At 41.5% G+C, this 15,837-nt stretch overlaps 1 protein-coding gene across 4 annotated transcripts in view; it reads right to left on the reverse strand.

The window, feature by feature from the left end:
- Positions 1–1,414: 1,414 nt before the first annotated feature.
- The window catches only part of Colgalt2 (collagen beta(1-O)galactosyltransferase 2), a 106,095-nt gene continuing 91,672 nt past the window's right edge, over positions 1,415–15,837 (reverse strand). For 3 of the 4 annotated variants that reach the window (XM_087194428.1, XM_004862800.3, XM_087194429.1), the window contains exons 9-12: positions 12,106–12,238; positions 10,972–11,099; positions 7,503–7,709; positions 1,415–5,944 (exon numbers count right to left, since the gene is read on the reverse strand). In XM_087194428.1, coding sequence (XP_087050554.1) covers positions 5,668–5,944; positions 7,503–7,709; positions 10,972–11,099; positions 12,106–12,238 — 745 coding nt within the window. In that variant the 3' untranslated portion in view covers positions 1,415–5,667. The remainder of the gene's footprint in view (positions 5,945–7,502; positions 7,710–10,971; positions 11,100–12,105; positions 12,239–15,837) is intronic. The other variant, XM_004862801.3, reaches the window with a different exon arrangement.

Below are 15,837 nucleotides of genomic sequence, written 5' to 3' on the forward strand. Positions count from 1 at the left end.
AGACTGACTCATGGAGTTGGACAGTGTCCAGGGCTCCTGTAGTTTGTTCCCTGCTGTGGCCCAAAGAGGCTCCTGGAGACAGGCGTGTGGGCCTGCGCAGCTCCCTGGCTGGCCTGTGGGGTTTGCAGTGTAGATGGGTTTTTACTCAAGGATAAACACCGTGAAGCTGCCCAGAGCCACAGCGTCCGTCAGAGCCAGAGGGATGCAGTGACTCCGAGCACCTTCCTGAATGCCCTCTCACCAGAATCTGCAGTGCTGCTGGGTCCTCCCACCACTGCCTCTGTATCTGTACTGCAAGTAGGGGCTCTCAGCTCCCAAGTCCCTATCCAGGACAACTCAGATGCACCATTCCTTTGCAGGCTGCTTGGCTGAACCCCACCTCAGACTTCCTCCACTGTTGCAAGGTTAAAACCTTTCTCATTTTATGAACCAGGCTATCTCCATTTCCAGTTTAAGCCTCCTTTCTATCACTCTTCCCATCTGTTAGCTCTCCTCCTCTGGCCTGTACGCCTGCCTTACTGTCTGCACCAACCAGCCTGGATCTCTCATCTCCCCTGTTCCCTGCATTTCTCTCCTCGATTCAGCTCTGAGCAGCAAAACTCTGCTCTGTGTGTGCTGCTCTGGAAGCTGCCGCTGTCCTCATCTCTCAAATTCCATAGACTGGGAGCCCTGTCTCCTTACACACAGCTTTGCACAAGCCTGTGCACAGCCTGAGCAACCAGCATCCCCTTCAGGTCTGCACAGTTCATGCTGGAGGTTTTAGGAAGCAGCTAAACCTATTCAGACCACACTGTCCACACTTGGAAAAAACTCCCATTTGGGAGTCACCTTCAAACTTTTAATGCCCTTTTGAGAGAGGATTCCTTGTCACTGTTTTCTAAGCTTCTCTGCAGAACAGAGAGGGAGGGTTGCTCACTCCACTCAGAAAATCAAGTTCCTCTAAGGCTAAGAGTCAGGGAAAGGCCCAGTGCAGCCCTCTCTGGATCCACAGGGGCTTTGAAGCAGGCACTCTGCAGGCCCAAGTTGCTCAGAGATGGGAATTTTATTGGAATGCCCATTGCAGAGGAAGCCAAGCTAAGGAAACTAAATTGGGGGGGGGGGCATGAAAATAAACACAAAAAATTAGAAATGAAGAGAAAACAATCCTCAGAGACAATTTTCATTCTTTCTACCCTTTCCACGGCAGATGGGAGGATGGCTTTGGGCTGGGAGCTGCACAGCTGGTGTGGCAAGAACAACCCAAAGATCATCTCGAATAGTAGCACATCAACAGGAGAAAGCAAAGCAAAAACAAAAACACGAGGCCACTGTAGGGGACAGGGGAAGGGGACGTTACCAGAACCTCTGCAGTTAGTCCTGGTCTCCTGCGAGCCACGGCAGCACACGGCGAATTACAGGAAAGGTAGAAAAATGAGACCGAGAAGAAGCTGAGCTTTGGGTCTGATCAGTGCTGCTCTGGGCAGCAAAGACAAAAGCCCCCAGCTTACCACACCTTTTATTCAGTACATCGGGAGAAACAAATGTAACAGATGACTTGCAGAGAGTTCAATAGTTCACATTGGGATAAACAAGGTGTAACGGAAGGCTTGCAGAGAGTTCAGTACATCTCCGGCAAACAAGATGTTAATCAGTCCAAGAACAATGAGGAACTGAGCAGATGTTTGTTCTCCCAGGATGTTTCTTGTCCTGGAGAATCACAGCATCACTGGATCCCTGAAGTCTCAGTTGTGACCGGAGGCCAAACTGGAGTTATTCTGTAGCTGGGCTGTAGGCAAGAGAACTAGGCTAACCAAATGATTTATCCCTAGAATTATGTAGCATTGCTCCCAACAGGCCACTTTAGGCAAACTCACAGAGCAGACAGAGAGCCGTTCTGCCCAGTGACAAATGTGAATGGAGCTACCCTTGCCTTGGGATTCCATTCCATGTCTAATACTTCTGTCAATAAATTCTTCCTGAGGACTCATCTAAATCCTCTTTTTCTGTCCTTATCATAAGAGGAGGTACTATTTTCCATGTAATTTTTTTTCTGGTGCTGGAGATCAAACCCAAGAGCCTTGACACCGAGCTATATCCCAACCTCTCTTCAAGATTTTGAAATTCTGAAACAGGATCATGCTAAGTCACTAAGTTGTCCAGGCTGGGCTCAAATTTAGGATCTTCCTGACTCAGCCTCCTAGAGCGCTGGCATAGCAGGCACGTGTCAATCCACTCCGCTCCATGCCATCTTTTGTAACATAAAGTGCTAAAACTTACCATCATTTACTTCTTTTCCAAGCAGGCAAACAGTAAAGCTTGGCCAGAAGTGTAGTCCTTGTCTCAGTTGCCCTGCAGTGCCATGGTAGCTCCCAGGGGACCCCGTTCCTCCACATCCCCTCCAGCTCTCCTCCCTCCACCTGGATCAGAACATCTCTGTTCTGCAAGGGTTCTCTCTGCAGTAACAAACATCACCACAAAGCATACCCTGGGCCTGCCGATGATTCCCAAGTTGCTTCCCCTTAGTTGTCTGAGTATGTTGCTCATTTCTTCTCAAATTATCACCCTCATTTCAGCTTCACTTTGACGTTATTTAACGCCTTAATGCATTGTTTCCTTGTCAGTCATGGAAATTATTTCTGATCGTTTCTTTCCCCTTCATCTAGCTGGAGAGAATGTCCCCAAACCACATTGTAGAGTTATCTTTATTTTCGAGTCATCAGTTGAAGGGATTTGTTCCAACATAAATGAATAATCATTAGATTTCTAAGTTTGCAGCTGAATGGGAAACTTTGTTTTTGATATCATAGGACTGAGAACTTCTGCATTATCTTTCAGGAAAGTAACCCAACCTAGAATTCCCCTAGAAACAATGGCCAGTGTATTTTAGGATCAGCCCACAGAAGGAAGGTAGCCAACTCAGTTTGGCATTATTATCTAGTCTCTCTTGTTTCCCATCACCAGTCCCAACATGTCCATAGCTCTTCTCTCCTACTGAGTCCCCATCGTTTCCAGATCGATCTTTGCACAGTCGTCTTTTCTCTAAGCCTGAAAAGCTTCCTTACCTACCATGCCCAGCCCTCCTGCACTCTCTGGCTTCCCACACCCCAGTCTAGTGCAAACTCAGAAATCCCAGCAGTGTTGGCCATTGACCAGTGTTTGAACAACCAATGACCAATCATAACTTTGAGCTAAGTATTTTTTAATTTTTCACAAAGAGCTCCAAAAGGCAAATAAATACTTTATCACTCTTACACACTGAAATAGCATAGCAAGATGGACAAAGCAGGGTGTGGGACATCAGCTCCCGATCTCCAGGATTCCCGCGGAAGACCAAAGGAACCCAAAGTAAGGCCCATCAGCAGCTTCTCTGCAAATTGTAGGTGCTCAGGTCACATCCAAGAGCACCACTGCTGCTCACGTCAGGCTTGTCTGTCCAGAGGTCCCACCTTGGATCCTGAGGGGAATCCAGATGGGTTTAACCTGAGGCAGAGAGAGCAGGTGCCAAGGCCAGGGGCAAAGGCTCTGTACTGATGGCCTCGTGTGAAACTGCACAGGGCAGATGTCTTGGTTTAAGACCAGAAAGGAGGCAGAACAAATAAAAAGGTCAAAGAACCTTTGGATTGCTAAAGAGATGATTTTGTAAAAAAAATACTAGATCTGCAGTTTACAAAGTTCATAAGAAAAGAACATTCCTTGGGATGCAGACCTGAGTGGGGAAAAGCAACGCCTGGGCTGACAGAGCCAGAGCTTTATTCACAGTAGAACAATCCTAGTCTAAAACTCCAGAATTTAAATCCAATGTATTTAAGGAATGAAAATTCTTAAACTCGTCAGACCAGCTGACGGGAAAAAAGGGAAAAAAAGTCTCTACTAAACAAAACAACACAAAAATCAACTCAGTCTCCCTCTACTCCCAACACCCCATTTAAAAAAATTAAAACCAAGCACACTTGCACACACTCAAATATGCAAACAAAATATCAGCTATACCAGCTACGCAAGGAAACCTTAGGAATTACCTAAGGATTTTTCACTAGCTCCCTAGGTGCTTTTCCTGTTTTTCTAGAAGAGTCAAGCTGTGACAATTCTGTCCAAGTAGTAAAAACTGGAGTTGAGCAACACTCCTTTCCTCAGCCTCCTGGCTTCTTAGTCAGCGGAGAAGAATATCAGCAATAAACCAGGAAGGAAGGTGATGGCTGAGGCCAACCATCGTGAGATATCCTAGGACACCAGACAGTGAGTGGATCTGGATGTGATCACATGGTCCAAGCCTGAATTTTACATAAAACCAATCTACAAACAAAACAGGAATTTCAGAGGACATCTTTTGAGAAAGGGTGTCTGCTTAGGATTTTGGCTCCAAGAGCTTGCGTCCCTGGTTGTTGGCCTAAATCTGTGGTCTAGTCCATTGTTTCTGGCCAAAGTCTCTCTCTTTAAGTGCAGCATAATTTGTTTCCAGATGGTCAGAATCCCCAGACAGGCCTCTGTGCAAGAGCTAGGCCGGGAGATTCAGGAGACTCAGATGGTGGAACAAATGTGTTGAGACTGGCCCCTCCCTGGGGTGCAACAAAAGCTTCCAACATCTGTTTCTCTGCCTCATCCTACCAAAAATGTTTCCCCCCCATTTTGTAAAATAAATAATTCGGGATATAATGAACAACCAGGGAAGGGGTAGTTGCTGGCCTGGAAATGTGCTCGTCTATTAACAAGAACCCAGAAACCTCACACCTGCAGTTCATTTTCAGGCTAAGGGGTGGCGAGGAGGATGTGAAGTGCCATGGCAGCATATGAACCTCAGGACGGGGCAGGACTCCCCCTGCTCTTCCCGGTATATATTACATTTATCTTTATAAATACAGCATCCTGGCTCAAGTGGCCACAATAAAAAAGGCCAAAGGTTGAGTTCTTTTTTACCTCAAACAGCCATATAAGCCCCTCAGTATCTACCTACCATATTACAGTCACATGGAAAACTGGACACATTTTTATGAGAGCCCAGTTGCCATGCTGGTCAAGGGTCATGCCTCACCCAGACTCGATTACCATCTCTATCGGACAAATAAGGCTAACAATAAAAAACCCCACTTTATAATAAGGTTCATGATAGAATTCCTTTAAAGAAAAAGCCCAATTAATGTAATTTTAAATGGTTTGATTCCGTCATTCAAAAACAAAACAACAAAACAAAACTTGTTACATGCACAAGTTTTCAAGGCCACCTAAAATGGACCAACTAGGCCAGTGAACGTAGTCTTGTTGGGTTGGACTTTTCAGGTCACATCTGTCACATCAGACAAACCAGACCATTAAATGTGGTCCAGCTGGCTTGATTTCTCTGACTACCCATTTACTGATGTGACAGCTTGGTGAATCTGCCTCTTGGACAAGATTCTGAGCATGCTGCCACCCTAATGTGGGCAGTGAGTGTTACTGGGTGGCCAGTGAGCCAAAGAATTGGGTATATGGACTGAAGTTTAACTTAGTAGTTCCCATAAGGCCTATCTTTTAGCCATAGTAGAAAATTTGAGTTTAATTTCTCTATCCCCTTCCCCCATCAAAAATATATTAATTTGATCAATCAGATTGGACCACTTTGGTTAGATGATTGTGATCACCAAAAAAACCTGGAGCAAACAGATGAAAACCCAAACAGCGATGAACCAGTGTGGGCCCAGCTTCAGAAAACTGTTAGAGCTCGTCCTTTGAGGGCACAGTGTCCAGAGAAGTTGGTGACGGCAGTGCCTCTGTATTCTTGGCGTTGCTGTGGATGTGACCTTGCTTCCGTGACTTCCAGGAATGTGTCCTGTCCCAGTCAGTTGCCACTGTCTCGTTGTCCCAGATGGTTGACGTCTCTGTATCACTCAAGTAGCCTGGCTGGCCTGTGTAGTGCGTGGGGTAGATGAGCAAGGGTTCTGCAGAGAAGGCTTTCAAGTCCCTGGATTCATAATACTCCTTGTACTCGGCTCTGAAAACAAGAGGAACACAGGTGCCTGAGGGACAGATGGCTCAGGGAATGGGTGAAAAGAGCAGAGGGACCCTGCGTATGGGCTCTGAAATTGCCATGGACTCATTTCCTTATTTTTTAAGTTGTGTCCTTTGTGACAAACTTCAGGCTACAACACAATAAAAGTTTGTTTAGAGCTTTCACAAGAACTGTATGAACAAGTGAAAAGGTTAGGATATTTCTGGTGCATTTGGACAGAATACTTTAATGGTTGAATTGAGCTTACTCTAAAAGATAAAAATTAAGCTCTGTTGCACCATAATGATAAATAAACATGAACATTTTACAAAAAGTGCTTTGTTCTTAGATTAATGAATTAAAAAATCTGAGATCTGGACAGCAGCAATGGGCTGAGTGACATGGTGACGGCTTGGAGAGATGCCACTGGGGCTGTGCCTTCCAGTCCCTGGTGCAATGTTTTGCCTCCTGTAAGTGTAAAGTAGAGGGATAACTCGGCTTCCCTCCCAGGGTTCCTGCACTGCTCACATCAGATGACATCTGTACAGTTCCTTGGTCTGTGAGTGGAATAAGAATTAATTCAATAGGTATTAATTTCCCCTTAGTCTTGGGGACAATGGTATTTTTTTAACCTCCAGGTTTCTGTAAGGTACTGCTAAGGTCTGCTAAGGTAAAGCCAGTCTCTGATATGTAGCATATAAGAGAGCAAGAAGCTCTATTTTTACAGAGGACAGGAAACAGATGAACAAGATGCAGCATGGGAAGTCTCAATGGCTAAGATGAAGGCCATCTAGTTGTAGATCACTCAGCAATAGAGAGAGGAACCTGGTTTCTCTCTCCATTCCTGAATCTAGGAATCATTGGTGGAGTAGCTATTATGTGTAGTATTTGGACTAGGCTTTAAGGAGATACAGATATAAGACTGTTTCTGCCACAAAGGGTTCATAGCATATTGGGGAGACTGCCTCACAGCCATCAATTACCATATCTCTTGATAATTGCTACCCCAGTATAAACTCCTGGCTATTAGATTCTGAGCATCACCGTGCCTTCTTCCACAGAAGCTCTGCCCAGCTGCCACCTCTGAACTTCTCATACATCTCTGTGACTGCAGGCATCATAATATATCACAATGATTTGTTCGTAAGTCAGTGTTGCAGACCAGATCCTGAGCTCTGCAAGGATGTTTACCACTGCCTAGCCAACAGTGTGCACAGGAATTGAGCTGAATGAACTGAAAGTTTTTGGAGGCTTAGGAGAATGACCTTCACCTTATGTTGTGTGACGTTATGTAAGAAAAGCAAAGATAAGAAGAGATCTGAGCAGATTATGTCCTACACACTGAGTGTTAAAGAAAACCACCAGACAAGACTTCATCATCTCTTTGTTTTTCCTATTTGGTAAAAGGAATAATCACTTGAATAAGCCTCTCTTGGTCACAATTATAGTAAATCACTGAAGAAAGCTGCACAATTTTGGAAAATATCCAGTACTACCCAGAAAGTGTTATTCATGAACAGGCTGTGCCCAAGGGACAGGTTGGCCACTGAAGGAGACTCACACAGGATGCTTGTTGTACATGATTGGCAAAAACTCATCCACTGGCAGCATCTTCCCAAAAGGATTAGCTCCAACTAGCTTCTGTGCTCCTTCCAGAGAGATGGCATAGCCCAAGGTCCAATAGGAATAGTCGGCTTCGACCAGATTTACTACATTGGGTACTGCTTTCTCTGGCTCTTTTACTTGCATCCTCTTCCTACCAATGTAACTACAAAGAAATAGGTAGAGGAGAAAAATTCCAACTTGAACATTAGTCATTAATGAGAATAAAGCAAAGCTTTGGTTTATACAGACATCTTTGAAAGTGTGGACCAACTGTGTTCTATGTTAAAAGTATCACACCACAGACCACATGAAATCACTCACCGTGACTGTCATGTGCCACTTACCACTCCAACTATCCCTCCCTAGGTGACTGTGTTTGAGCCAGAAAATTAAGATGTAAAGAGATTAAAAGATTTGCATCTTTTGTGAATATGGCATGGGATTTCCACTTGTGTTTACAGAAGTTGGAAAGGAACAAAAAAAGGTCCGATGTGGGAATCCTGAGTTTGCTGTCTTCACATCCCAGAGTTTCAGTCTTGGATGTTTTCAGCACAGCTCTCCAAATGGTGGTGGTAAACACAAGACAGAAAACGCTGTGGGAAAGAAACAGTCTGCAGAAGAGGGCCTAGAAACTCAAGAGCAGCCCAATGGTTCCATCTGGGAACCGGGAATGACAGCTCCTGAAAGGCTTTCTTCCCTTGGTCCTCTTCCAGCTTTACCCAGCTTCCTCCCACACACTCTGCTATGAGGAGGAGGACATCGAGGCCTGCCTTGTCCTTCCTGAACAACTTCTAGCACACGAGATATACCTTTGGCCATTTCTGCCTTGCCACAGCCTATTCCCAGCTCTGTGATCTATTACTTTTGTCAGGAACCTATTCAGTTTGGGCTTGATTGGAGCAAGTTGAGGAGTTTCTTGCCTGCTGATAAAGCAGTACTTCCTCTATTTTGTGCTAAATGAAGCTCTTTCAGCATTCAAGGGATTTTCTCTGGTCAACGAATCCCAGGATTTGTAGAAGGTGTCTAAGTGCCATCTTCATTTCTTCTGAGGACATGAAACAAATGTCCTCTCAGCCAATGTCTACAGACTACAGAGTCTGAATTTCTCTACAGTGTCACTGAGTAGGTGAGAGTTTCTAACTGAACCCTTGAAATGCGGCTAGAGGGACTGAGTTTATACTGTTGCTAATTTAAATTAATTTAAATTTAAAAGTTGAGGTTTGGGGGCCGGGGATTTAGCTCAGTGGTTCCGCCACCTGCCTCACAAGTGCAAGGTTTGTAAAATCCTTTTTTCTTTCTGTGAAACAAGTTTATTATTTGGTAGAACTACAGTTTAACAGATGAAAATTTATCTTCTGGATTGATATGTGTTCCAAGCGTAAAACACACATAGGAGTTTGAAACTTGGAACAAAAAAAACTCCATTTCATTAATGGTTTTAAAATATTAATTACATGCTAAAATAATAACATTTGGCTATATTGGGTTAAATGAAATATATTACCAAAACATATTTCACCTAGTTGTTTACCTTTTTGATGTGATTACTATAAAATTAAAAACAACATGTGTGACTCACATTATATTTCTGCTGAAGAACTCTCTCTATTTCCTTTTTCCAAGAAGATTTAATGTAGCAATCATGGACAGGTTACTAGTTTTCATGTTTTGTGGTTAAGTAATATTTATTTCTTCTTCATTTTTAGGAGGTGAAAGGTAAAAGTTGACACTGCTATACAGTAAGTCTCTCACTTACCAACTGAGTTCTGTTCCAGGACAACATTCCTAAGTCAGATGTGTTCATAAGCAAAATGGTGGTATGGTACAGTACAACTGTAAATATAAACTATTTTTAATTTTACAGGAAGCACACAGCAGCACAACTGCGACAATGTCTGGCAGACGCGTGACCTACTTCCGCTATCTGTTCCAATCTACAAATGTTCATTTATAATGTGAGGTCCATTCGTATCTGTGAAAGCTCGCAGCTTGAATGCTCAAAAGTCGGGGATTTACTGTAGCTCTTTGAGACTCTACAATATATTTTAATGGAATATCTTGACTTGATCAATCTGTGAAATTTAGAGCATTTTACTCATTATGTCCTTCTCGGGACAACCATCAACCCTTCCTGGTACTGTTGGCACTGTGTCCTGAGCAATGCTGCAGTCAAACTAGGTGTGAGGGGATTCTAAGCCTTAGGTTTCTGAAGTTGAATCTTTAACTTGAGTATGATCATGAGGTTTAAATGAAAGTTGCTTTTACACCACTCTTGTCATGTGGGCGTAAAATAGTGTCCAGGTGCCAGACTGGCGGGGCCTCTTCCACAGGCTGCAGAGCCCTTGATTCAGAAGGGCTAAGTGCACCCATGTAAGGGCAGAACAGTGACCTCATAGGACTGTGAATTCCCAACCGAGTCACATGACTGAGTCCTGACAGGGAGCAGGTCTCTTCTTATTACATAGTGCTGATTTGGAGGCCTATTTCCCATGAGTTAATTGGGCCTTTGGTGGGTTTCTTTTGATGGCAGCCCATTTTCTGAGAGAGCAAGTATTCCACCCTAGCCCACAGTTAAGTTTCCCTCTGAGGATGGGAGGAGGCTACTGCAGCTGCTCCAAAGGAGCTGGCTCTGACTTCATAAAATTTGCTTTTGACAAACAGCTGGGAACAGAACAAAATGCTTGGAAAATTTCTACCTCATTAGAGGGAAATAGAAAGTGTTGTTTTCAGAAAGAGAAGAGAGAAAAGAGAAGAGAAGATTTTTAAAAAGAAGAGGAGAGAAAAGACAAACCAAATCTAATTCCTAGAGACAGGGGACAGGGAGCATTAACTAAACGCTAGCACTTAGCCAGCGCTGCCTCATTAGCCTGGTTTTCCCGCACCAGCCTCAAAACTCCTTCCCCTCCTGGGCCCAGCTCTCACTGTTCTTCCTGTTCCACAACCTCACATCTCAATGGAGGGCTCTTCTGCTGACCCTCCTAGGTTCTATTCCACTAGGGGCTGCAAAAGTACCTGCTTTCCTGAGCTGAGCTTCAAGCAAGTAGGATACGGGACTCTTGCCATTGAATGACTGCCTCGTCCTCTTCTTCATACCCTGGACACGTTCCCCTCTGCTTCACAAGTGAGATTGTCACTGTGCACCCAAGTGGTGCTCAGAGCCATACCTCTGCTCTGTAAAAAGGTCCCTAAACTGCAAGCAGATTCGAGCACCAAAGAATCTCCTATAGTTTCTTAACCTGAAGGGTAAACAAATTCAAAAAACAGTGACTAACCCACTTTTATGGCTGGAAACACTTAGGGAGTGAAAGCCAGGTAATGAAAGCCTGAGCTATGTCTCCTACCAGCTGGGGAGGTGGGGTTTTTCTGACCCTTGGAAAGAACTCAGTGCCTTTCACATTCCGTAATAACTTTGGCTTCTTACTCACATCAATTCCCAGTCCAGCTGAGCCCGATCGATGTCATCCATCAGCTTCATCAGCTTCTTCTTGAACTGATGTTCAAAACGCACATCATCCTCAATAACAAGAGTCTTCTCCAGTTCTCGGTCAATTACCTGCAAAGGTCATCAGTGGGAAGACACCCTATGAAAATTTCATTAGGTAAATAAGTATTTGGAATTCAAGAGCATAGTAACATAATTTGTTATAGTTCATAACTGGAATCTAAGCAATGGCCCATTAACTGGAATGGATAAACTGTGGTCTATCACAGAAATGAGAATGTAAAGTCTACAACTAAATGCAATGTGCTATGTGAGGCAAAGCTACTCTGTGCTGTTTGAAGTCAGATGATGATCACCCTGGGCACTGGTGACCAGGAAAAAGTACAGGGAGGAGCACATCAAAGACGCCAATAATCTGTTTATTGGTCTGGGTAATAATTAACATGATTGTGTTGTTCAGTTTGAGAGATTTCAATGAGCTATATTTTATGACCTAGAAACTTTTATATATCTACCACATTTCATTTAAATTTTAAAGAGAGGCATAAGCTGGATCATTAAATGAAAGAAGGTATTCATAGGTTCTTTTGGGGGACTTTACCATTTTGTGTGGGAACTGAACCTTACTCAGGAACGCTACCCTCCAGTTCCACCTCCATCAATACCTTGATCTGTAAGACACGGGGTCCAGTTCTGGCTCTGCTTTCTCTCCTTACCTGGCCAAGTTACTTAAAATTTTCCTCTTGGGTTAAAGAGATCCATTCCTCTATTGTACCTTACAAGACTTCTGTGTGATTTCTTATATGAATCTCTTATATAAGTGACAACATGATAGATACGTAAAAGGCATGCCTGAACAATGAGAATAAACTAACAAGAGTATGGGTCCTAGGATATGGGTCTCTTCCCCCGTCACCACTCTGAGTGGCACTAAGCTACCCTCCTTGTCCCTTTGTTGCTGGCCTTGGGCCCAAGGGAGACACAAGGCAGGAGCAATGCTCAGGCATATTTCCAGAACACCCATGGGCTTACTTTGTGCCTGGACCTAATTCACCTACAAAACCTCACCTTCCTTTCCCCTCGTTACAAAACTGAACCTTTTTTTTGCATTATTTACCTCTTTCCAGACAGAGTAATGGCTAAGAAAGCAGCCAATTTCACCTCTGGTTAAAGGCCTGGAGGAGTAGGGATCTTGATAACCTGGCAGCATTTCAATGTTCAAGGCCTTCAGCTGGCTTGTGTTGAGTGCCCTGCATGACAGAGAATGTGCCTGAAAATTACCAAAGATAATGTTCTCCCTCCCTCACAGAAGTCAGAGAGAAAATACATAGAGGGAAAGACTTTCCAGTTTCCCATTATTATTATGTTTTTGGTACCAGGGATGGAATGCAGGACCTTGCGCTTTCTTCCCGTTATTCTTTATGAGCTCTTCGGAGTTAATGTGTGATGGCAGCATTACGAAGTTTGTGAAGACAAGATGGCGTCTTTATTTTTGTTTGTCCCTCATAGTGCTTAACATAGTTCTAAGCACCATAAGTTTCCTGAAAGCTTTGGAAGAGTAACTGCCTAATGAAGGAAAGTGGCTCATAAGAGCATTCAATACTACAAGGGATGAGGACAGGAAGGAATGGGGAAGAGGGATTATGTGCATGCTGATTGTTCCTTTGTATCTAAAATTAAAACAAGATTAAAAATAAAAACAACTGAGAAGCATTTCCAGAGTGCTAAAGACTTCTGAATATCCCACTCTTCCACAAAAGCATGAAGACACAGACAAAAAGGTCACAATTAGCAATTAGCATTTTCAGAGCTCCAGAAATTAATTAAAAGCGTGCAATAATCAAAGGAGTATTTATTTACAAAAAATAGCTGAATATATGTAAGCACAATGAGCTCTGTGGAGTTTATATCTGTTCTAATCCCTCTCTCCTCAGCCCTACAGAAGCCTTAAAAACCAACAGCCTCGTGAGTATGGGGTTGTGACAATCAGCCACCTGGCAGTCACTGGAAACGACAGGATGCATGAAGACTTCTCTAAAGACCTATTGTCAGAAAACAGTTCCTATTCAACCTCTCTGGCAGTCCTTGAAAAGTTCCATTCTTAGAACTTGTCTTCATCTGACTTGATACAGGGCTTATTCTCTGTGAAAAGCTCTGTATGTGGAGTATTTGTCAAAAACCATCAGTAGCAACTGTTTAACATTACAGCTATTTGGGCAGCGTTGCCAGTTACAGCTAATGAGAGGCTGACTAAATAACTTAAAAGAAAAAACTGAGGAACAGCAAGTCTTGTCTGTAAGGAGTTTTGAAAAGCTCCCACACATTCCTGGGAATCTAGAAGACCTAGCCATTTTCATGGCTGTGCACTTCCCTACAAGAGACCAGAGAAGATTCCAATTTCACATCTAACCTTGAAGACCTGGGGGAAAAATAGTGAAAAGAGTAAGGACCTGGGGAAAAAAAGAGGCCAAATGGATTAAACATAGCATTCAAAAGCAGAGGTTGGCATAATAAGTTTAAAAATATCCAAGAGATGCTAGCTGCAAGAGACAGAATTTAGAGTTAAAAACACAAATAGATTGAAACAAAAAGGATGGGAAAAGATATGTTATGTAACCAGTACCCACAATAATGTAGGAAGAACTATATTAATATTCGACAAAATAAACCTCTACAGAAAATTTATACTAGAGAGAAAACAAGGTGATAAAATGTATCAGGAATATATAGCAATTATGAGTGTATAGGCACCTAACTGCAGAACCCCAAAGGATAGAGCAAAAATTAGCAGAATTGAAGGGAGAAATAGACAGATCCAATAGTAATACTGGAATACTTTAATGTTTTATTTTCAACAATGGACAGAACAACTAGGCAGGAGAACAACAAGGAAATAGGAGACTTAAATAACACTATAAAGCAACTAGACCTAACAGACATCTGTAGAACACTCCATTCAACAATAGCCAAATATACATTCCTTCAAGTATTCGTGAAACATTCTTTAAGAAAGACCATATGTTAGACTATAAATAAAGCCTAAGGATACTTAAAAGGATTGAAATGATACAAGGAATGTTCACAAACCACAATGGAATGAAACTGAAAATTAAATAATGAGAAAATTTTTCCAATTAAAAAAATTTGTGAAAGTAACACATTCCTAAATGACTAATGGATTAAAAAGAAAATCATAAGGGAAATTAGAAAATCTTTTGAAATGAATGAAAATGCAGCACACCAAAACATATGGGATGCACCTAATACAGTACTGAAAGTTATAATTACAGCTGTAAATGTCTATATTAAAAAAGCTTATATGAAATAAATAATCTAATAAACTAAATTAAGAAACTAGAAAAAGGAAAGCAAACTAAACTCAAAGCATGCAGGAAAAAAAAAATAAAGACTATAGTGGAAACAAATACACTAAAGAATAGAAAAAATAGAATCAACAAAAAAATGGTTATTTGATAAGATGAATAAAATTGACTATTTTTACCACTGATGAATGAAAAGGGAAAAAAGACTCAAATTATTACAATCAGGAATGAAAGAGAGGACTTTTCTATTGACATTATGGAACTGAAAAGGATTATACTGTGAACAATTATTTGCAAAAATTAGACAATCTAGATGAAATGGAAAAATAGATCAAAAGACTCAAAAACTACTGAAATTAATTCAAGAAAATAATAGAAATTCTGAATACACCTATAACAAGTAGAGAGGTTGAATTAAGAATCAAAAAATTTTCCACAAAGAGAGGCCCTGAGCCAGATGGATCTGGTGGAGAATCTACTAAATATTAAAAAAAAATGAATACTAATTCTTAACAAACTCTTCTAAAAAGTGAACAGAAGGAGAATATACCCCAACTAATTTTATGAAGCCAGTATTATTCTCATACAAAATCAAAGGTGTTACAAGAAAACTACAGACCAATATCCCTTATTAACATAGATGTAAAAATCTTCAAGGAAATCCTAGTAAGCAGAATACAGCAGCCTATGTAAGGGATTATATAGCATGACCAAACGGAATGCATTCCAGGATTGCTTTGTTTGGCTCAACATGTGAAAACCTATCAAAGTAATACACCATATCAATAGACAAAAGCCACATGATCATCTCAATAGACACAGAAAAATATTTGACAAAATTCAACATCCTTTTATGATAATAATATGCAACAAAATATGAATACAAGAGAATTACCTCAATTCAATAAAGGCCATCTATGAAAAAATCATACTAAAATCATACCTAAATGGCAAAAGCCTAAATGCTTTCTCCCTAAGATCACAAATAAGATATGAATATCTTCTCTTGTCACTTCTATTTAACATTGTACTTGAGGATACAGTCAGGGTACTAAAGCATGGAAAAGAAATAAATGGTATCTGGATTGGAAAAGTGGAAACAATACTATCTCTCATTGCAAATGAGATGGTCTCACCTACAGAAAATCTTAATGAATGAACACACACACTATTAGGACTGATAAATAAGTTAATCAAGGTAACATGATATGAAATCAGTATATAAAAATAAATTATGTTTCTATGCATTTAGCAATGATTCTGAAAATAATTAAGGAAACAATTCCATTACCATAGCATCAAAAAACAAATAAATTTAACAGAATAAGTACAAGACTTAAAAACTAAAAGTGACAAAACAATTTTATTTATAAAGAAGATCTAAAAAATAAGAGGACTGGAAGGGGATTTAGCTTAGTGCCACTGCGCCTGCCTCATAAGGGCAAGGTTCTGAGTTCAATCCCTGGTACCAAAAATAAATAAATAAATGAATAAATAAATACAATAAAAGGAGTATGAATCAGAAG

Source organism: Heterocephalus glaber, unplaced genomic scaffold (genome assembly GCF_053883595.1).
Source record: "Heterocephalus glaber isolate CG9 unplaced genomic scaffold, H.glaber_assembly_v1.0 deba00001600, whole genome shotgun sequence".
Classification (NCBI taxonomy): domain Eukaryota; kingdom Metazoa; phylum Chordata; class Mammalia; order Rodentia; family Bathyergidae; genus Heterocephalus; species Heterocephalus glaber.